Source organism: Ruditapes philippinarum, unplaced genomic scaffold (assembly GCF_026571515.1).
Source record: "Ruditapes philippinarum isolate M1 unplaced genomic scaffold, ASM2657151v2 ctg612_1_1_1_1, whole genome shotgun sequence".
NCBI lineage: Eukaryota > Metazoa > Mollusca > Bivalvia > Venerida > Veneridae > Ruditapes > Ruditapes philippinarum.
Genome location: NW_026856417.1, coordinates 295,413 through 319,614, shown reverse-complemented (window position 1 = coordinate 319,614; position 24,202 = coordinate 295,413). Strand labels below are relative to the sequence as shown.

The 24,202-nt window shown below is 33.5% G+C and overlaps 1 protein-coding gene across 1 annotated transcript in view; it reads left to right on the top strand.

Annotated features, from left to right (window-relative positions):
• Positions 1-21,995, top strand: part of LOC132746458 (homeodomain-interacting protein kinase 2-like) — a 49,197-nt gene extending 27,202 nt beyond the window's left edge. Inside the window, exons 4-14 of the mRNA XM_060735611.1 lie at positions 2,769-2,891; positions 4,720-4,806; positions 8,261-8,349; positions 9,595-9,769; positions 10,711-10,897; positions 12,317-12,405; positions 16,692-16,910; positions 17,600-17,700; positions 18,391-18,681; positions 19,510-20,205; positions 20,588-21,995. Of these exons, the coding sequence (XP_060591594.1) occupies positions 2,769-2,891; positions 4,720-4,806; positions 8,261-8,349; positions 9,595-9,769; positions 10,711-10,897; positions 12,317-12,405; positions 16,692-16,910; positions 17,600-17,700; positions 18,391-18,681; positions 19,510-20,205; positions 20,588-20,924 (2,394 nt within the window). The 3' untranslated portion in view covers positions 20,925-21,995. The remainder of the gene's footprint in view (positions 1-2,768; positions 2,892-4,719; positions 4,807-8,260; positions 8,350-9,594; positions 9,770-10,710; positions 10,898-12,316; positions 12,406-16,691; positions 16,911-17,599; positions 17,701-18,390; positions 18,682-19,509; positions 20,206-20,587) is intronic.
• The last annotated feature ends 2,207 nt before the right edge of the window (positions 21,996-24,202 follow it).

Here is a 24,202-nt window from a genome sequence, read left to right as displayed (position 1 = left end):
TGGAGATAATTTCTATCTTAACTTGTGGGGAATGACACCTTTTGCCCCTTTTGGGGAAAGACACCTTTTGCCCCTTTGTGCATAAAGCGGGCACCTGAGTAGAAACACTTACCTTTCCAGAAGCTTTCTCTACTTAGGCTAGAAAGGCAAGCGGCATTACATGATAAAATATTCAATTCCCTGGTGGGATTTGAACCTACAACAGTAAGGGGCCACCCCCTGTGTTTCCAAGTCAAAGGCCTTGTTTATCATCATTTGGGCAAGGTGGTTGGAAATTGTTTACTTTATAGACTCAGAGCTTTATAAAGTCAATGAAACTTAGCAAACAGAATAGAAATTTACTGTGTATTTGTCCATAAATAGCAGTTTCATAATGGTTCAGGACATGAATCACTTGTGTTACTGCCCAATGGGTTATTATTAAAATAATGTGAATGTAAATTCCCTGAGAAAAAAAAAAAGAGAAGATATTTTTATACAGCAGACAGTTAATGATGTTTTGTTTGACCAGAGTATATTTTAATTTCCCCCATACTTCTCAAAGTAAAACAATGTAAACAAACTCGAGAAGCATTAGGACTGTGTAAAATGTTTGTTTGAGATTTCACAAGTTGATTTGATAAAATGTTAGTGAAATAAAAAAAGGAAGAAAATACTTAAAATGAATTTCATTATCCAATAAAAACAGATTTAATGCCCGTCTTCTGTATTTTATTTCCTTAAATGTAGCTAGGTTTCACAAGGATGTGAATTTTTAACCTTTCGTTACAATGTGAAAAGGACATTAATTCAAAAACTTGTTCTTGACCTTTTAATGCACCATAAAATGAAATGGAGAAATATCAAGTATTCAGTTTGATGTATGAAAATCAATTATTGTTATGAGGTCCACAATGAGCGGCTTTCTTTTGTTGGTTTGCTAAAAATCTAACCCAATCAATCAATTAGTGGCCATGTGACCTATCAGTGAATATTTTACCTTGAAGTACTGGTAGCTGTAAAAGGATATATTCCCAATCAATGAAACAGGCCAGGTTTAAAACATTTTTTAAGGCCCCCCCACCACTTTGGGAAACAAACAGATTTGCCCTTTTCTGACCTGCGGTCCGTCTGTTCTGCTGTCCATATAATTATAGTCCACTCTGTGTCACTTGTAACTCCAAACATATTTATTTATATAAGAGTTATGAAACTTTCTTAGAATAGTTGTTAGCATGAGAACTTATATCCAAGGGTATTTTGATGCAGTTTATTGGAGACTAGAATTTTCTTCACAGGCAGGCGGGAAATTTTTCATAGAGAAAGAAGGAAAAAGATCAACAAATGTAATAAATTCTCACTTTTTGATAAAAATCCCCACCCCTCCGTTTTTCAAACCTTAGCAAAGACACTGTTAAGGCCTTCCAATATCAGTTAATAAGAAATGACTTTTCCCCTAATTTTGGTAACGCAGCATTTAAGAAAAATCCTTGCCTTAGGTCAAGTCTGTATTATTTTGATGTGACATGTCGTGTACTTGTGTGACATTCTCGAGATGAAAGAAGCAGTTGATTAATCATTGTGAATTTAGGTCCATCGTTTATGTTGGTTCAAGTATTGATGTTTTGTCAGATTGAAGTATGATTTATCTGGGAGGGAACTATTTTTTTGTGACCTAAGCACTCCTTGTGAAATTAAAGTGAAAGAAAAGCTTTACAAAAAACTATGTCACTGCTGATGTAGCTATTGCTGTTATATGGCTGTCGCACAAATTCATGTGAGAGTCCATGTATTGTATATTATTTTTAGCTTGTCTGTTTCGAAGAAAAATTCGAGCTATTATAATAGCTGTTGCGTTGTTGATGTCATGCAAAAACTTTAATATAGCCCATTACTTAAACATACAAAGGTATCTATATGAAACTTAGAATACTTGCTTATCATGACAACAGGCAGTTATAAGACAAGGGGCATAATTGTTGAATCTTTTGGAGTTATGCCCCTTTTTACTGCAGAATTTTTGTTAAATATGGTCATTTTAACAGATGAGCGTTGACACAGAATGTGGTGTTCTTGTTTGTATCAATGTGCTCTTTTGATGACTTTTTCCCAGCTACATTATATATGAACCAGCTGAATTTGTGTAATGGAATTGCTCGCCTTTGAATTTGGAACAGTCCATTTGAAAATTAAGGGATTTTAATATCAAAATACAAATATTGAGCTACCGCCAGTACAGAGAAAGCCTGGTGAGACTGCATGGAAGCGCAGGCTTGCTTTGATCTTTAGTGTAGCCATATGACTATATATGTTAAGGGCTTGAGCTGGGGGGGGGGGACTAGGGCGAAGAAGTCGCCTTTAGATGAACAACTTGGCCTAAAACAAACTTCAAAGTGATTTTGAAGTGGCCCGATTTTGTAATAGTGTTCGTGTAACTTAATATTTAGTTCTTGAGTCAAAGAGTCCTATTTCAGAGGAGTTGATAGACATTACTTACAAAATGAATCATAAATCTTGCTCTTATTTGAAATTCTGGATTAGCGTTAGTCTATTAAACAAATTGCCTGCCAGTACTTGACAGAAATACGATCAGGAACTTCTGTCTCGTGCAATCAAAATACCATTTGATATCCAGACGTGTTTAATTGCACTTCTTGAACGAGTGCTGTAGCTATATAAAATGTAACAATTCCATTAAAGCCTTTCAGCATCAGTGTTCCAGATGAATTTAAGGTAGTTTGTTTAATTGTTGTTTGTAGTTTGTTTAATTGTTGTTCGTGTTTTTTCAGATTCGCTACATTTCACAGACTCAGGGCCTACCCGCAGAACATATGTTGAGTAACGCCACAAAAACGACACGGTTCTTCATACGTGAAAACACAGACAGTAATTACCCTTTCTGGAGATTAAAGGTATGTGTATAGATAAAAAAAAGAGTCCAATATGACTATTTTTAACAAAATTTAGTTATTATGAAGGTGTTCACGCAAAGTTTGGGCAAAATTATTATTATTAATATGTTGTTGTCAGTGATTTTCCTGCTTATATAACAGACTCTAATAATAGGCCTCTTCCCAATTGAAATTTTCTTTAAAATCATGCAGTTTTTCCAAAAATCTGAACTTATATCTGCTTTTTTACTTCCGAAATAAGCAATCTTAGAGATAATTTTTCCCAAAATCAAGTGGCTAAGGCCTCTTCCCAAATAAGTGAGAAAAATCACTGGTTGTTTTTGGTACAACTTATTGATGTATATACATGTACTAAGCCAAAATTAGAACAAAATATGTGATGAAGCAAATCCTCTTATAGGTCAATGAAAGAATTAGCGAAGATGTAACTAAATGTCTGAAAATAGATTTTATACACATATAAGGGCAGCCATTATTAGAAGCTGTGCATAATCACTTGTATTATGTGTATCCCTTTTAAGTATGATGGAGTAGTGTTGCGACATGTCGACATGTTTAACAGCCTTGTGATTGTGGGATTATGGTAAACAGTTGTTTTTCGATGATTCAGCAAATTCGATTACATAAAAACTTAATTTTTGTATTTTCAGCAATTCTTAGTACAGATGTACCTGTTTTCCACAATTGTATTGACTTGTATTCATACATGTATTTATAAAGTTATCTACTTAAGCCGCCATAAAAATATCTTTGTTTCCCCTTCTCATGACCCTTGCCAGTTTGGTGGAGGTAGGAAGGATAAAGATGATTTTAATTATTCAATATACAAATTATATTTGATTGAAAAAATAGATTGTAAAGGCATTATTTAGAACCAAAGTTCCAAAGTTTTATTCAAATAATTATATTCATCCCAGTTTGTATATTTACAATTTTGCATAAGAAAAAAAAGGGCAAAAACGTGTTACGAGACCAGTCTGTATGATGATGGAATCCTTATTCACAGACTCTAGTTTCTATAGTAGTATTTTGCTTGGCAAGGAAATTTTATTTGTGATTTTTGTGGGAAGGTAGTGGGAGGGGAAACAAGTAATATTTTATCTTAGGCCTTGACAGTAGCTGCATCATATAATCATCCCTGTCCAAGAAATACTTTCAAGAAGTTTATATAATGCTCTGTGAGGAAAATAGAAAATAGTGATCAAAAGTCAAGATTATATTTCATGGCTACTAATTACATTAGTTCATAAGTCAGTAATGAAAATAGAAATTGGTTAGTCTTTGCAACCAGTAACGTGAGCCATGCCAGCCTGCGCTGTGTGCAGTCTGACCAGGCTCTATACGGTTGGCAGCTCAATTTTTAATAGTATTTCGATATTGTAATCCTGTATACTTTGAATAGACTGTTCCAAATTTCAAAGCAGGATAGAACCATTACAAACATTTGGCAGGTAAATTTGTTATTGAAATCCCTAATATTTTGAATTGACTGTTCCAAATTTAAACAAAAATATGGAAGGTAAAAAAAAGAATAGACCGGTGTTTTACATAATGTTTGTTAAATAATGCATGGAAAGGCACCTGAGGTCTCTAGCTATGTGCTGGAATGTAGCCATGTTGCATTTACCTTGTCAGCGTAACCTCACTGATTACTGATAAGAAAGATTGTTTTTCTGTACTCAATAGCTGTTGTTTTTTTCACTCTCTCCAGAGTAAAACAAAAGTTTGTTTAGGGAAAGTAAAAAAAAAAACAACAACAACTATTTACTATGATGTTCTGCTATTTATTGATATTTCTATTAAATTGTTATTTTCGTGTTATTTTCAGACACCAGAAGAGCATGAGTTAGAAACAAAAATCAAATCAAAAGAAGCCAGAAAATACATCTTTAATTGTATTGATGATATGGCGCAGGTAAATATTCTTACATACAGCTCTACACTGTATATTTTACCCCCGGGTCCCCCAGCACAGTCTTGGTAGTTGATACTTGATTGAATTGGCAAAATAGTTCTGTTTCAAAAATACTTGTTGCACCTGGAAAAGAACCTGGATTTTACCTGAAGAGCTGAATGGCTGAATTTGTTAAAAATAGAAATTGTGAAATTTTTAGAGAAGTGGGGGTTTGGGGGGAAAGAGTGGGGGTTGGGGACTGATTGGTTGAAAGCTTCATCTTATCTATCATTGCATAAATTTATGCTTGTTGATCTCTGTGACTTTTCATAACAGAAGATACTTTCTATTTTAGTGAAGAAAAAAAATCAATGCCAAAGAAAATAAAACAGTAGACCTGCAAATATATATAGACAAACCTGTGCTGCAATGTCATCTCTTAATAAATTCCAATTGTTTAATCTTATTGTTGAAGTTAACCAGTCCCCCACCCCGCTGCAAGACTTATTATAATGCAAATTCAATTGTTTTGAGTGATCATCAGCATTTCTATAGGCCAAACATACTTTTTGGCCGGGTTGCACTGGTGCAAACCCGGGTTATAGTATGGTGAATGTTGGGCGGCGGGCGGCGGGCGGGCGGGGAAAAAACTTTCGTAACAGTTTTCTCAGCAACTACTTATCACAGCCTTTTGATATTTGGTATACAGCATCAATTCATGGTCCCATACTGTGGGATTTGATTTCAGGTCTGTCGCTCATCTACTTCCTGTTTGCTGACCTACTTAAATTTTCAGCATTAATGGTCAATAGTAGGAAATTTTCGTAACAGTTTTCTCAGCAACTACTTATCACAGCCTCTTGATATTTAGCATACAGCATTGACACATGGTCCCATACCGTGGGATTTGATTTCAGGTCTGTCGCTCATCCACTTCCTGTTTATCCACTTAGTTAAATTTTTCGACATTAATGGTCAATGGTAGGAAATTTTCGTAACAGTTTTCTCAGCAACTACTTATCACAGCCTCTTGATATTTAGCATACAGCATTGACACATGGTCCCATACCGTGGGATTTGATTTCAGGTCTGTCGCTTATCCACTTCCTGTTAATCCACTTAGTTGAATTAGTTAGATTTTTCGACATTAATGGTCAATGGTAGGAAATTTTCGTAACAGTTTTCTCAGCAACTACTTATCACAGCCTCTTGATATTTAGCATACAGCATTGACACATGGTCCCATACCGTGGGATTTGATTTCAGGTCTGTCGCTCATCCACTTCCTGTTTATCCACTTAGTTAAATTAGTTAGATTTTTCGACATTAATGGTCAATGGTAGGAAATTTTTGTAACAGTTTTCTCAGCAACTACTTATCACAGCCTCTTGATATTTAGCATACAGCATTGACACATGGTCCCATACTGTGGGATTTGATTTCAGGTCTGTAGCTCATCCACTTCCTGTTTATCCACTTAGTTAAATTAGTTAGATTTTTCGACATTAATGGTCAATGGTAGGAAATTTTCGTAACAGTTTTCTCAGCAACTATTTATCACAGCCTCTTGATATTTTGCTTACAGCACAGACACGTGGTCCCGTACTATGGAATTGGATTTCATGTCTGTTGCTCATCCACTTCCTGTTTATCCACTTAGTTAAAATTAGTTAGATTTTTCGACATTAATGGTCAATGGTAGGAAATTTTCGTAACAGTTTTCTCAGCAACTACTTATCACAGCCTCTTGATATTTGGCATACAGCATTGACACATGGTCCCATACTGTGGGATTCGATTTCAAGTCTGCAGCTCATCCACTTCCTGTATACCCTACTGAATTAAATTTTCGACATTAATGGGTCAATGGAAATTTTTTTTCGTAACATCACAGCCTCATGATATTTGGTGTACAAATGCAACCCGGCCTTTTCTGTCTTTGACCCATTTTTTCCCCTTTCTTTGAATGGTCTTTATATTGAGGTTTAACCGTACCTAAGATTTATATATAAGGCATTATAAATTTGATTGTAAGTCTGTGCTCGCCCATAATCAAACACACACACACATTGTTAGTCCACTTTTGGGTAATGCACGACAATATCTTATTTGACCTATGGTCTTTTTAGGCAGTTACTTTTGATATGCCTTATGCCGAGTCAAAAAACAAACAAAAGGTCTTCTGTTCAGAGGTGGCTGTTTATTGAAGTTATCCTCTAAATAAGAACTTTTTGCAGAAGTTCACTTTATCAGACTTTAAGGTTGCCTGATTTTCCAGACTGAATGGTGAATAAGAAAACCAGTAAGAGAAAATTGAGGAGAAAATTGACAGATTTTTGTATTGTTTCACAGAATCAGTAGATCATAACAAAAATAGATCTTGGTAGGAAAATCCCATACATACAGCTGGTTTGTTCATTCCATTGATTCCTGGTATTGAATGAAGCGAGGTAATTGTCTTGGAATCCATTCTGGCCACAAATTCTCTCTAGAGATATATACTCCGTGGTTTTAGTACCGATGTATTAGCTTACACTCCCTTGTACGAAGTTAAACAAATTGAATTATTGATATACGAAATTGTTAAGTCTTTGTGTGGGCCTTTGAAAGGCAAAAATAAAATCAGTTTATTCTGTATACACTATATACAAGTCTTGTGTGTGAACTTCTTTCCTGAAATTTTAATGCAAGTTCTGGCACGATCTGAGTTACCTTGTAACCTTTGACATTTGCATTGACTTAAGTGTACTAAAATTCAGGGTTCTTGGTGGTAAGGAAGGGCTGAGGTACAGTTAAAGTTGCATGCCTCCAGATGAGCCAAATATTTTAAGAAAATCAAACTTGAGAAAATGCTATTAAGAGTTTATGAAAAGTAAAAAGATTCAAAATTTAAGTGATAATTTACATATTTATATGTGCGATTAAAGACAATTTTGCATTTTTATCGACATATTTCTAGTGCATTAGTTACTTTAACACAGTAAGGGCTATTTTTGCATATTTTAACATCTTTGGACTATTTTAATTGGCTGTTAATATTTCTAATATATTGATGTTTTTTTTATCAAATATGCAGTCAAATTTAGGGCAAACACCAGTTGGGAGAACTGGGAAAGGTAGTCTTTGTTGAAATTTGGTCTGTAAGAAATGATATAAAATTGTAAAATCATATATGGGAAACAAAATTACTGGTTTTCTGTTCTCATAGTTTGTTTTTAAGTGGTTTTGCACAAAAGTTGATGTGACAAAAAATTTCAGGAAACATAATAAATATGAATTGTTATGAAATTAGAAAAGTGGGGGAAAAAAACCAACAAAAAAACAAAACAAAGAAGATTATTTAAAGTACAGAAATGCTGTTTCAAGTAATTGTTTATGTAGCTTTACCAAGGCTTTATATAGAAATATTAAATATAAAACCTATATATGTATATATAACATGCTAATATTGAACATTTATGTCATGTACTTTTAGATTAATGTGCCAACAGATTTAGAAGGCAGTGAGTTGTTAGCGGAGCAAGTTGACCGACGGGAGAGAGTTTTTCATGACACTTCTCCCATGTGAATGTATGATCTGGTATAATCAGGGAGTGAATGAAGATCAAACTGGCGAGGCCTGTCGACATTTATAGGAGGAGCATCCAGCTGATTACGCCACAAAAAAGATATGTGGTTGCTGAGTTTAATGTGGGGACTATGTTTGTGAAGGTTTTTCAATGCTTTTAAACTCGTTTTAATGTTGGTACAAACACAATGGGAATGTATTATATTGAGGAAGCTATACTCAGGTAAGTCCAACTATTAAAGGTCTGTGTTAGTTTACCTAGGTGGCCATATTGGGACTCAAGGTATATTACAAGTGGACCAAGGTCCTTTCCAATGGGTTTCCAGTAAAAGGTGCCATATGACCTTATTAACTTGTTTGGCGTGACTCCAAACAAACAAGGAAAAAGTAATGCAAAATGGCCTGTCATAGAGTCTATACAAATTAACCATAATCCTAGTTTTTGCAATGAAATTGACTTAATTTCAATGTGATACGGCCTGTTGTCAATTTAAGGGGATTTCTATATCTGATAATGATGTAATAAATTAAGAGACTAAATTGTGTTGAGTCTGGTTACACTGCATTGCATTACTTAGAAATCAGCCGGAAAAGCCCTTGAACTTTGAAATTTAAATCAATTACATTAAAACTAGTGATGCAACTATTCAATGTAAATAGTTTAGTTATTTTAGTGAACGTTTTGCATTATTTGTTTTCTCATTCACTTCTTTATATAAAGAGTTAATATGCTATAAAATCCCCCACAAACTTCTCATTTTCTCTTGATCATCCCTCCCCACTTCCCTGCAAAAAAGAAAATAACAGGGAAATATTTGAAAAAGTTAAAAAAAATTGAAAATATTTGGATTGTTAGTAGAAGTCTATTCTATAAATGAATGATTTAACAATGTTTTCTTTGAAACAAATGAGCCGCGTCATGACAAAACCAACATAATGCGTTTGCGACCAGCATGGATCCAGACCAGCCTGCGCATCCGCGAAGTCTGATCAGGATCCATGCTGTTCGCTATCAGTTTCTCTACTTGTAATAGGGTTGGTAAGCGAACAGCATGGATCCTGATCAGACTGCATGGATGTGCAGGCTGGTCTGGATCCAAGCTGGTCGCAGAAGCACTATGTTGGTTTTGTCATGATGTGGCTCAAATATTAATGAGGAAGAAGGAATAGGAAACAGGGAATTTTATAAAAATTGAAGACTGTTTAACATCTTTTGTTCAAATATATGACTTTTGATGTGTTTGTATTTATAGTGTGAAACAGAATGTGCAAGCTATGGAAGTGTGTCGTCGACCAATCAAATCACTGTATGACGTGAACCAAAACTCTGGTTCCCTGGTGCCAAACTTTGTCCCGGCGTCCACTAACAACCTTACTGTGACCTTCAATAATCAAATGAATGCCTTACATTCTCAGGTACTACTTTATTAAGTTTGTTTTATAGGGCGTCAATTAAAAAATACTATGTTCAAATTTGATACATGTATTTGAAAATATAATAATTGCTACACTGTCTTTTTGTAAAAATAAAATAAACATGTTTTGACTTAACACAAAGTATGCTTTAAATCCTACACCCTGTAAGTGGAAACACTAAGACTATAATTTTATAGTGTCATTTAAAAAAAGATTATGGATCCGAGTTCAGTGAACCTAATGCCGTCCCTGTTGAGCTTAATTAGGCAGGCATAGTCATTGTTACGACCTTTACTAAGAAGTATGAGTATTCAGTTGTTAGTTGTTCTTAACCAGAATTCCAGCTACTATGTTATTTAGTTCACACTTTTTGATTAGTTAAATGATAACTTTTTGGTAAGCTCAAATGTTATCATCCATGGAGGTTTCGACCAAAATATCTATATATGTACTCACGTTCAATGCAGTAATATCCTGTAGAAAGTATTGTAAGACGTCAATTTTTAGTGATTTTTATCAGAATTCTTAGAACTCTGATATTTATTATCCTTTTTCTAGGAATGAAGCCATAAATCCAAGATATATATGATTTTTTTTTCCTGAATCCGGATTTCTTTATAATTGTATGGTTTTCAGAGGTGATATATTTCACATGTCTATATTTGGAGGTGGGAAATGTTGTAGTTCTAAGAATTCATTGAATTCAATATTCAGAGAATAATAAAATTATTGAATCAGTATTGGAACTTCTTTGTACAATGAAACTTGTCAGGTTTTTTTGAAAATTTAGCCACTGAAATTTTTGTTAATCAATGGATTTTAGCATGTCTTCTTTCAGTTTTGTGAAAATTCAGCCACTTAAATTTTGTTAATCAATGGATTTTAGCATGTCTTCTTTCTTTAATTTTATGTTACGTAATTCATGTGCTCTGGACTTGCAGAATGGTCATACAACGGGTACAGAAATACAGTATTTGCCGTATCCCATGTCTCGAACCTACCTACCATATCAGAGTCAGCACTTGAATCAGGCGTTACCAGCGCAGCGAGGAAGTACGCAGTTCAGTCGGACAGATCCTTTCACGCAGTCGCTATGTGTGTCATCTATAGTGGTTCCTGGATTACAAGGTGAGCAATAAGTGTTCCGAAGTGAAGCTCTTGTCTTTCAGAGGGCATTCTTTATGGAATAAGCATCCTTAGCCTGCTGAAAATCTTACATGAACTAGTCTAGCTTTTATTTTTGCAACTGTCCATTATCTATTTTGGGGATATCAAGATGAAATTTTCAAATAGAGACAACTTAAGCTCACTCTGCCATTAGCGATTTTAGCCATTTAGCTGGCTTGGCTCTATACTTGTGGCAAAGGCTAATCGCTTTATTTTACATGACAGCAGAGGTTAAAACTTAGCGGGATTTGACCCAGTAGTGTGTCCTCCTTTAGGGTCATGCATGAGTGAGTGAGTTCATAGTATGATTGGGTATGGAGGAATATGAAGTCACAATTACTCGAGTCCATTGTTCTTAATGAACATACGGCTGCAGTAAAAGTGAAACATTTTACAAGTGGAATCTTCTTACATTTTATCATTTAAATTTATGTGAATGCTGTGTTGGAATGTACAATTTTCTATACGCAGTTGTACTAAAGGAAAGGTTTAACCTTTGATATATTTTGCCACAGAAATGTTTCAGACTTGGAAAAAACATGGAATTGTATATCAGAAATGTCCTTACTCTCATTAGTATAGTATTATGACTGATCTAAGACACATTGTTCAGTATAGAGCTAGGTCCCCCCACACATCTCTACAGTCTAACCAGGCTCTTTACTGTTGCCTGCTTAATTCTAACATTTTTAGCCTGACTCTTTATGGAATAAGGAGAGTTTTTGTGCTCTACCAGGCGTGTGACACTTTGGTTATGTCTTTGCATGCAATTTGGGATCTCCAAACCTACTGAAGGGAATGGGTTGAAACATCACACACTTATTTGAAAGTATAATGGGAGGTTATTGTCCAAGACCCACAACTCTGCACATGGATTTTGAAATTCTATATTATCAAGGCTCTTGTTTTACTATCAAGCACTGAAAATATTCGTGCATGCTGTCCTATCGAGAGTTCTTGTTTATACCAAAATCCCATACTTGAAAGGCACATTATGCCTAAGAAATCCATATTCTTTTAAGTCTTTGGAAAGGTCAAACATGTTTAACAGTTTTAACAATGGATTTAGAGCATATTAAATGTTTAAAAACTAAAGGAAGTAGCACTGATAGTGCAATAATTTTGTTCATATTTTGTTGTACTCAAAGCGATTACAATACATGTCAGAATATGGAGTAATTATTTTCTGCTTGGGTCGTACCATATTCTATCAGATCAGAAAAAATACATTGTTGAGTACAACTAAAATACAAACAATTGTCATATCTTGTCATAAAAAAAAGATAATATTTAGAATCATTTAAAAAAAATTCCGCCCCATTTAAACGGATAAATGTGACACCCCTAATAAATTTGATGAATTTACTTTGTCCTTTACAGGTTTAAATTCACCTACCAGGTATAATCCGGTTCCCATGGTAACACAGGCTGGTCCCACGCTACAGATACAGCCTCAACTGATAACCCAGGTAAGCTACCGGCTTTCTGATCACCCTACGAAAACCTTTTCTCAGCTAGTTCTCGTTATATAGTGTGTTAAAATGCTTTTTTAGTTACTTTGCACTAATAACAAGTAAAAAAAAACAAACCAACAAAAAAACAACAAATGATTCTTCTCAAATGAGGTTATAGAAATACATGTACAGAAAAAAAATTGTACATAAAATTTGTAGACGAATTAAAAATGTTTAGTAAACAAAATTTGATTTAAAAAAAACACAAAAAAAACAATGTTTTCTTCTTTCTTGTAATATGGGAAAATTTGATGTAATTGAATAAGATGTTCTTTGATAGAAATGTAATTTTGCACAAGCTTTTTATGATAAATAGCAAAAAAGAAAACAAAAAACACAAAAAGAAAAACACAAAAAAAACAACAACAGCATTCTTTTTTGAAGATAATTTGCTTTTGATGTTTTTCATTGTGTTGAAAATTGAGACGTAATAAAGAATTACGGATTATGTTAAGAGAATTTTTTTTTTTCTCTTCTGAAATCTTTCTTTCTTCTTCGGCTCTGTAGAAACCACGAATGGTAAGTGGACATATAACTTAACCATTCAGCCTTTTCAACACATAGCCATGTGTTTTCACGCCACATTGAATGTTCCACTGAATCACTTCTCATTTATCATACCCCACCCACTTTTTCTATACAAGGGAAAATATATATTTTATATATATGTATTATACATGTATATATATATTTTATATATATAAAAAAAGATAAAATCCTGATATTTAGATTTGTGCTTCCTTTAATGTCTTAATCCAGTCATTTGAAGTCAATGTCAAAAATTCATATTAATATACTACATGTTTAAATGTCACATTGATGTGGAATGTCTGTTTTTAAATGTCTCAAATGATTTAAAGATGAAACAATGTTTCTTTACATATTTTTTTGGTGGATATTTGAGATATTTGAAACAAGTGTGTGTTAAGTCACTATTCGTAACTGTTAAATCAGTTACTGTGAATGGTTTATTTTAAAAGAAAATTGTTGATTCTCCTTAAGTTGAATGTCACAATTTATTCCTATTTTTTTAATGTCACAAAGATCTTAAGGTTCTATTCGATCCCAACGTTGATTGCCTTAAGTTAAATGTCATCAAAGTTTTGCTGTTTGTGCATATTACTTGAATGTCACTATTTGCTAGAGATAGAATGTGGGTTACCTGTTGAGGTTTTGAATGGAATGTTAAAGAGTACTGCATATTTGAATGTCACAAAACATTCAAGTCTTTTGGTTGATTTCTTTGGTCATGACTGCAAGGAATGTCAGAATGTCACAAGTTGAAATGAATGTCACAAAATTCGAAATGAATGTCTCAAAATTGGAAATGAATGTCACAAAATTGGAAATGAATGTCACAAAATTCGAAATGAATGTCACAAATTGGAAATGAATGTCACAAAATCATAAAGTCAATGACTGTATTGTGAGATAAGAGCATATAAATGTTGGAATGTTTTCATAGTAACCTATCATTTGAAAAGAAGCAAAAAAAATATGGTTAACACCATACCATTATGTAGTATGTACTTCAGTTATTGTTGGATGTTTCATTTTTGTTTTATTTGATGCTGTGAATGTTGTATCGAAGGACATTGCCATGAATGTCACAATTTATATACAATGTACCAGAATGTTATCTAAAAATTTGTGTTTTGTATTCCACACTTGTGTTTGGTAACAGCACTAAAAATGCATGCCCTGATAAATGTACGAGTCCTGTATATCACTGATTTTATATAAAAGCTTAACATTAGCCATTTGATTAAGAAAACCAGATTACAAAATAAAAATTTATATAATGACATTTTCAACCTGATGGCCTTTTTACATACATCAAGGGTTGTGAATTTAATTGGGAAAAATTAATTTTGGAAATTTCGTAAAATAGTAACCTGTGATGAACAATTTGTTTTCATTTAAATTTGTATTAAAATTATCCCACCAGATGTCGGGTTTAGATTTTCCAGCATTGAATGAAATAAAAATTGTTAGAAATGAAATTATTAATAAGAAAAATCAGATTTACGTGAAAACATGTTTGGCATCCCTCATGTTCATTATAAGTTTTTATTTATTAGATTTGGTGGTAGAAAGGTTTTTCTTTTTTTGTTCAACATGAAATATCATATCCCTTGAAATTTTTTTGCGATTGTTTAGATAGTTTTATTTAGAATTTGAGTAAATAACCAAAGCTTCATTTGCAAACAATAGGCACTAGATTTGATTGGAATATTATACTATAGCTGTAGTTTAGTTAATGGACTATAGTATGCCTATAGTTAAGTAACATATTAAGTTAGAAAAATAAACCATAGGTGCAGTTTAGTTAATGGACTATAGGTTCCCTATAGTAAGGGAACAGATTACGTTGGAATAATGGGCCATTTGTGCATTTAAGATTCCCAATAATTAAGTAACAGATTAAGTTAGAATAATAGACCATAAGTGCAATTTAGTAAATAGACTATAGTTTCCTTATAGTTAGGTGACAGATTAAGTTAGAATAATAGACCATAGGTGCAGTTTTGAGTTTCCAAATACATATAGTTATTTCATATTAGAAACTGCAGCTATAGTTTACAACATTCACTGTAATTAGACATTTAAATAGTAAGCTGTAGCTAATTGGCTGGATCATACCCTTGGGCTTATTTCCGAAATAAACATGCATGTTTTTATATTATTGCACCACCCTGATTCAATCCTCACTTTTAGGTGCTAATATGAATTGGTGTGGTGTTTATGGTAATTTAATCACAAAGATATTTTCAATTTTTTTTTCTTATGCGTAGTTATTTTATTAATCAGGGAGCATGCAAACCTTACATCTTATGGGGGAATATCTGTTACCTTTTATAATTTGCTATTAATGTCATTCATAAATAGTACAAATTTTCTGATGTTTGAGAATGTATAAATGAAGCTGGTTTGAAATTTGCTAGTAAATCAAATATATGTATATATAACCTTGTGTGAATTGGTATTGAATTGACAATAAAACTTAGTGTAGAGAATAAAGATATTAAATTACAGTAGTAGGCACAGAGAGTTTGTTCAGAGTAGGTTTATGTCTTGGTTTGTAAGAAAATTTACAAGACCTTAGTGCATGACAGTTTTTTTTTTTGCATGTTTAGAAAAATATACACAGTGAAATTTAAATAGACACAAATGCATGTTTGGTCGATATTTATTAATTATAACCATTTCCCTCATTCTATGTACGAAATACTGTAAAGATACCTTATTTATTCCCCCAATATTCCATGGAATAGAGCAGTTTTTGTTTACCTTAAATACCCTCCCAGGGGTCTTCGTGGATCGAATGGTTAAGGTTGTTGACTTTGAATAACAAAAAGTGATTCCTGTTTTGGATTTTAAATTCTTTCATGCCAGGAAGCTTACCACTTAGCTTACAGAATGTTGTTGGTTTTACTCAGATATCAACTGAAACAGTCAGAAATAATACGTACTAAGAGGGACACAAAAAGTATCCCCTGCATTTACAGTAAACTCCACTTAAATCAATATTCAGGGGATCACCAAATTTATATTATTATATACGGATATAGTTAATCCGAGAGCCAGTCAATTTAAAAACAATAGAGTCAAGACCACGGCAGTAGCATTACTATAAGTTTCACCCTTCACTATTATTTGAATTGATAAAATGAATTGGGTTGATTAGAATATGTCATATGATCACTAAATGGTCAGCGATTGGTCTATGGTTCTTTACTGTAGTTAGATATGAATATCAGCAGATATGCTATAATATGTTCCAATCTATTCATAGTTAAATATTCATGACCAATGACACAATACAATGTTTGAATCATTGCTTCAAATGGCCACAGAAGATTTAAACTTTCAATTTAAATGAGATGATATGCTAACAAGAATTCAAAAAAGGGTTTTCCTTTCATTATTTATTTATTCAGTATATTTCCATGTAATTCTTACCTTTATAGTTATCTTGAGATTGTTTGATGATAAATATGTTTATCTACAAAATAACTTTTCTATTATCATTATGTTAGAAAAATTAATTTTTTCTTCTTTTTTTTTCTTTCTTTAACCAAGTACATATCTGAGATAACTGTCTCAAAATAAAAAATCTTTGGACTGTAACAAATTCAAACCTTGGAACATCCAGCAGGTTAAGAAAAGCAAAAGCAAATGCATAGAAATAAACAGAAAAGGGAGAATATGGTTAAGAAATGTAACTTTTACATTGTCAGAGTGCCCCGATGAGTGGATGGCCGGCCACACAGCAGGTACTGGTAGGGCCATTTCAACAGATACCCGGTCTCACTGCAGCTGCTGCCGCAGCCACAAACCAGCGACCTGTTACCCAACAGATCCTACCGGAGAACTTGGCTCATCAGCAGATGCTGTCAGATAATTGGAGGCAGTCAATAGTGCTGGACGGGTTTGATCAGACGTCCTTGGCTCAGCTGGTATGTGAAGTGTATAACGTTTAACATGTGTTTGTAACCGTAGTAACTACATTGTTGAGGGCACCTGTTGCATAGGTGAAAGTTTTCAGTATCCTACCTGAATTCAGGATATTCAGATTCATATAAGCTTTCTTTTTCTGCATAAACAATAAAGAAAATTGCTAAATACAGGATTTTCAGACTTTAACAAATATCAAACCAAGTTGATACATTGATATGCAGGATAACAAACTGGTAATAGCAATATATGCATATAGGAATAATAATACACAAAGACTTACCTAAAATCCATCTTAACTATCTTAACTTTCCTGAACATAGAAAGTTGTGATATAATCTAAACAGAGTACATGTATCTGCCTCCTTTAAGCCTAAGCATACTGGTGGAAACTGAGTCAATCCATGCGACTAGTGCAGATCAAATCAGCATCACTAGCCACCATTGTGCTTATCTGACATGTCTGCACTGTTCTGCATTTAATCTTCCTCAGTAACTATTTTGAAATTGATTTGTACCAATTAAAGATAGTTACAATGCCCATTAAGATATTTAGCATGGCAATGTTTAATGACCCAGCTTCTTCCAAGCACTATGAAATGATTATCCCTGCCTTATACAAATGTATATGGTAAAGTGTGACGTAAACTCCATGAAATATTTTGACTTAACAGTTGTATCATACTTACAGGGTGCCCAGCCACAAGCCTGGAATCTAGGTATGGTGCCGTTTGGATTGGCATCAAACAGACATGGTTCTTCACAGACTAGTAAAAGACAGCCAAAACAGAGGTGAATAAAGTTGATATGTAATTTTAATATGTAATACCCTTTCTAACTGGGAATGTTGTCGTCTGCTAAAATGTGGTCTGCTCAATTTTGTTTAACATTTGTCTGAACCTTTTGAAATCAAATAGATAAAGAGTGACTGTTAGTCAGTTTGATTCCTGACAAGCCGTTGCCTCTCACTGCTGCTGGTTCCAGTTCTAGGGACTTCTTTCATGTGAGAAAGTTATCCTGCTAGCTTGCTGAAGGTTGGTAGTTCTACTCAGGTGCCAGCTTGTGCCTGAAATAATGCAAGAAGGGGTACCTGAGGTCTTCCTCTACCAGTAAAGTTATTAGGTCGCCATATGACCTTAACTAAAATGTTGGTGTAACTTAATATGCAATAAAACAGATGATTCAACACCAGCTGAGTCTCAACTAGTTCTAAAATGTATTTTAACAGTGGCAGGGGACATAATTACTTGTATAATGTCATATAAAGTTTTTGTTGTTTGAGTTAAAGTTCATTCTGTTGAATGAGTATTTGTAAGTATGTCATGAATGAATATGAAGAAAGTGAAATAGATGTTTACGGCCAACAGTAGTTTTATTAGGTTATTGCCATTTATTTAGATTTTGTTTGTTCAGACTTTTTTTGTAAAAAATCTGCGAAAAATCTAATGTAAAATATTTTGATAAATTTATTCCTTACTGCAGAGTAACAAAGGAGCAGGCCTCCACTCAACTCTCGCCAGTAAAGAAACGGGTCAAAGAAAACACGCCTCCACAGAGTAACCATGGAAACCACAATGCGAGGGCACCTGTTGTGCAGGCTGACACACTGGTGCCGGCGACATGGGCAGAAACGCTGCCGACAGTGAAGTATACCGGGTCCAGACGGGACCATCGACAGACGATTGTGATCGCGGATTCACCGAGTCCGTCGGTCAGCGTAATTACGATAAGTTCTGACAGTGAGGAAGACGAAGACACAAAAGTTATACGAAGGTAAATTGAATAAACGCCTCTGATAATTTTTCTCTTTTTTCCTGCGATTATCATTTTCCTAAAGAAGTGAATAGCTAGCTAAAAGAAAATCTGTGGTTTTACACACATGGTCTAATGTCTGAAGTAGTAGAGGAACTTCCAGAATTTTCTTCCTCATGTAAAAGCTGGAAAATGACTTTATGCCTATTTTTGACAAATAAATCCCAAAAAAGAATCAGTTTATTTTGATGTTCATATTTTAAAATTCAATCTGCAATTATGTTTTCTGATAATTTTAATGCTTCAGAACCAGATGCTTATTATTTTAAGTTATTGTAAGTTCTGTACTATTTTTAATATGCAGAGATTCAGAAATATATTTGAAAAATTGATTCATTGTTTTGAAGGAAAAGTCCAGATAATCTGATCACTGCGTTGTCACCAAGCACAAACTTTAATATGTTTTCTTTTTTTCAAACTTTGTAATAGGTATCAATACCAAACTTGGAGTACTTGCTTATCATAAAGAGATAAGACGAGCAAAATTGGTTGTTCATAGTCATTGCCTTTAACAGACAAGCGTTAACACCGCATGTGTAGCTTTTGTGTTGTTCATTTACTGAGTAAATGAAAGGTGAATAGCAAAGAATTTTGCCACCACACTAAATGGAATACATTTGTTTTACAAAATTATCAAGGAAAGCCAGTTAGGTGGATTTGACCTCCGAGATGTGAGCAAAAAATGTGTTGAAATAGGTATAAAAAAAATTACAGAAAAACTACAAAATTTTCATGGTTTTGTTTTCTTAAAAATATTTAAAAAATAATTTGCTTTTTTTCTGTCATTAGACAACAAAAAGAGAAACAAGCCGGACAACAGTTCATGTCAGATCCAGGGCTGCTGGAGAGTGCGTTAGGAGAAAGTTTCGGTACGTCATCCAACAGGAAGAACGTTATAACAAACAATGTGTCAGCGGAAAACTTGAGCTCAAAACAGGTCATGCTTACACCTATTAAACACGAGGACATCGAGAGTAATATGTTGAACGATGCCTACTTGTTCGGAAGTCAGCTTGGAGTCACCGTCGATGAGACGGCGGCACTCATTCCGCCGAATTTACGCGTTAATTCTTCGCGGAAAGAGCCAAGACATGCACATTCGAACAATGATAAAGTTTCGAACCAGGCATCAAGTACTAAACAGAACACTCTGACCACAAGCCATCATATGGCTGATAAATACAAGGATAATAGTCCTCGGATAGATATGAGATTAACGCAGGATCTGGAAAAGACCATGTTGGCCGCACAAGGGAAACTGGCGTATGTGTCGCCGACGGTGAGACAGAGTAATAACCTAAACAGACATACGTTCCACGGGTCTACAAGTCAGAGCCAGAAACAGGTTTCCAGTGGAGGAAACTTAGGTTTTGTGTCTCGGCAGGCTGGGGGTAGTATGTCACAACTGTCCCCAGCACAACCACAGCTGCAGCTTGGGCAACCAACTGTGTTACTGAACCCCGCATCGCAGGTGGATCTTCACAGGTAAGACTTTATTTCTTTAAAAGTTATTACTTGAATCATATCTAATGACTTCATATCATTGTCTAAAGCATGGGATTTATTAAAATGGCATATAGTGGCTCAAGTCATATGTTATATTGTAATATATCAAAAGGGCAAACGTCTTCATGACAAGCTTTTAAACTATATCATATTATGTCTTTGATTCCAACCACTTCTGTCTCTAAAATTGTCATTGTTAATTTAGTCCATGTATAGTGTCTAAACTTAAAAACCCAATAAAACAACAAGAAATGTATGTTGAATATGGAAACTGACATTAAAAGGTGAAGGTTAGAGTTGTAGAATACGGCAAATTAAAAATTAGTTTAAAATTTGACAATTTTTGATGTGACTATTTCAGAGATTACAGAAGACGACAAGCGAGTCCAATACACCACTATCTGGTTCCGGCTCATCAACAGCCACAAGTTGGACTCCCAGCAGGTCTTGGTCAGTTTGGACCGTTCTCTCCCGCAATAGCTCCACCACCGGCTCATCAGAGTCCGCGGCACGTTCAGTACGCAGCTCATCCGTTGCCGGCTCACGTTCATCCAGTACTGCAGACGACATCCATACCTGGGACCTACCATTCACAGTTACCACAGTACCCTACGTTAAGTACGGCTACGACGGGACTTTACACCTCGTATCAGATGTCTCCAGCTAAAGCAAGACCATATCAATACTTTGCAGGTTAAAAATACACGTTTTTTAACTGAAGTTTGCAACATGCACGTAATTGCCAGTTGTTAACTTGGCGCTGGCCTGTTTTTTGCCAGATGAAAAAGATCGTTAGTCAAAATGAACGGTACTATGAAGGAACATTTTTCTGCATGTTAACTGAATTTAGAGTTGGAAGATGCGTAATGGAAGTATAGAAATGGGGGCGTTGGCGACGTCACATGACATATTTTTATCATGATGTTATCTAGCGATGTGTTTTCACTTTATTTTATTCAAATCTAATTATAGATATTGTGGTACTGGTGTGTTATATGTAAACTTTATACCTTTATAGAGCTAAACTTATGAATATCACTGCCCAAGATACGCACTTGATGTAAAGATGGTAACGTGAAAATAAATTTGGCAATATGTATTTTATGATTATTCTTGGTAAGGAGGCTTGACATTTTTCAGCATTGTAGTTTTGTACTTATTGCATTTGTGATGGTAAATATTTATACATTTTTCCCCTGTCATGTGATAAATGATGTAGTTATGCGTGCATTGACTATTAATCAAGGCGAATAATGTTGTTTTAATAGTTTTAGACGTACGAAAAAATAATATTTAGTAAAATTTTTGAGTGGGAATTCTGTGATTTATATAATATTGTAGTCTGTCTCAAGAATGACTGGAAATTTAACGAGGGTTAAGAAAAGTTAACGTCAGTTACGAACTGAATTTAGGGAAAAAAATTGACTTGAAAATGAGTATAGTGACCCACCTATTTAACTTGACGTGCTTGACATATTAAGCTTGTTGTGTAACGGCAGGGGTCGAACGATGATTTTGTTACGTAGTTTTTGAAGTTTTGATTTTTTTCACTTCTTTTCCTTGAGTCTATTTTTGTTTGCATTAAATTAGTTTTTAGCTTGCATGTATTAATTAGGTGTGTAGATTGTTTAATCCAGATTTTAGCTTTCGATGAACACGCTTGCGGTGGTTTTAATTTTTTTCTCTTGACAATTAGTTTTAAATCATTGTGTGGATTTTTGTTTTTTAATGAATGACATTTATGTCTTTTGTTTCATTTTGCGATTTTTTAATAAAAGGCAAAATTTACAAAGAAAACTTTACATCTTTTTTTGCAAGTATTTTCTTATATAGTAGATCAGATGAGAACATTTTAACATTTCATTTTAGTGTCAGATATTTAAATTCTTTTTTATGATTAATTTCTTTTTTCCTCGCTTTTGGTGAATGAAGTCAGAAAGCCAGTTATGTTATTCAAAGATCATAGTTTTTCGTATTATTTTGACTTGCACATGTTTAAATTATAAATTACGGCACATTTTTCACCCATTTGTTTAACGTCATCGTAATTTTTTAGAGGGGTATAATGGTTCGTATGTCAAGATATTCAGATTTTTCATTTGTAAATTTTTGATTGTGAAAATGAATTTGTAGATCCCACCATGTACATGTATATAAGAACATTAATGCTTCTGTGAAAATCATATGAAATTTGTGACAATGTATATATAAAAAGAAGATTGAAATGGAATCATTTCGGAATATTGAAAAATGTGAAAATGCGTTTAAATGATGTTTTTTTTCATTCTTAAAGATGCAAAATTTAAAAGTTTTTGAAAATTTGAATTTCTACCCCTCGCAATAAGTTAACAAACGGCATGTATGAAATATTTTTCTTGGAGGGAAAAAAGTGAAAATATTAAATATTTTAAAAACGTGAATTTTGTTTTGAATATGTGAAAATTAATATGAATGTGAAATTCTTTGAAAGTAAGCCCAGCAGTGCTTTAGTCTCTAATCATGCTCATCTTTGTAACGGGTAACGTAATTTGTATTGAATTGATTTCTTTTTTTTGAAAATGTTCACGACGTATATATTATTTAGTTGTTGTAGACTGTAGGAAATTAAAAAAAAATTTGTTTTGATCTTTTCGAGTGAGCTGAGTATAGCCATGTTTGAACAGCGTCATGTTGTTCATGATTCTGACGGGAGATTTGACGAGTGGGTTTCATTTTTATAAGTGCAAGTTGTAATAGTTGTAGAGATATGTTGATTATTGTGTTCACTGAAGAAAATTTTTATGATAATGTTGTACAGTTTTAGAATAGTTGGAGAAAAAAAGTACAAGCATATTTTTACATAGTTGTTTGAAAGCACGCGAATATTTTTTAATTCTCTTGTCTTTTTCCCTTTCTTCTACAGATTATATTAAAACACAATTTATAAATCTCTTTTTTTATTTTATAAATTAAGGAATGATGTATATATGATTATATATAAAGGAGAAAGTAGATGAAATAAACTTTGTACATAATTCAATAGCTTAAAATTTTATCGAAAGCTATTTTTATACATTTACCAATTTGAATGAACATGTCCTATGAAATTGTACATAGTAATTTTAATTATTATCATATAAAAGGGAGGAAAAAGTGGTGCCATTTATATGATTTTTAAAAATCACCACCTGTTTGTTATGTATATAGAGACTATTAAGTGTACATGTTCACTACGATGATTTTATCTGTAAAGCTTCATTTTTTTTTTTTCACAGCGGATGTATTTAGTATTAACATGTGCTCTGCAATTATGGATGCTTTAGTAGATAGTTAGATTCCTAGACGATAGTTTCTTAGCCGTAGATTGTTTGTACGTTTGTTGTTAAGACATGTTTTACAGAAATTTTGATCGGGCGGTCATTTTTTTTATTGCGAGATGTTAATATTTCAGCACATCACATGTTAGTTGACTAGATAATCATGTAATTTTTACTAAAACATGGCGATAATGGGTATTTATTGAATTAAATTCGGAATTTTTTTTAACGTTTAAAAATCATGAATAGAAATCAAAGTGTATGTTGTTTTTCAATGAATTAAGCCAATTGAATTTTGTTCTGGTGAAAGGCAAGCAGTTGAAATCAAGTGTGTAAATTTCGGAAATTTTAAGAAATGATAAAAACAATTATTGACAGAAATTTATTATATTTTTTTTTCCTGAATGAATTAAAAAAATAGACTATGTGATAAATTATTGTAATATGATGATAGCTGAGGTATAATTTAAGCATTTTTGTTTACTCGATAATTTATTTATTTGTTTTTGTGTATTTTGACAAAAGAAATGGAAACAAGTTTAAAGGGCTTGACTTAAAGCTATAGAATCAAACATGATTGTTGACTTTAAACAAATATGAATCAAATTATGATTAAGCAATAGTTAAGTTCATTTTAGTATTGCTTAATTACATGTAGGTGTAAAAAGATATGGACGATT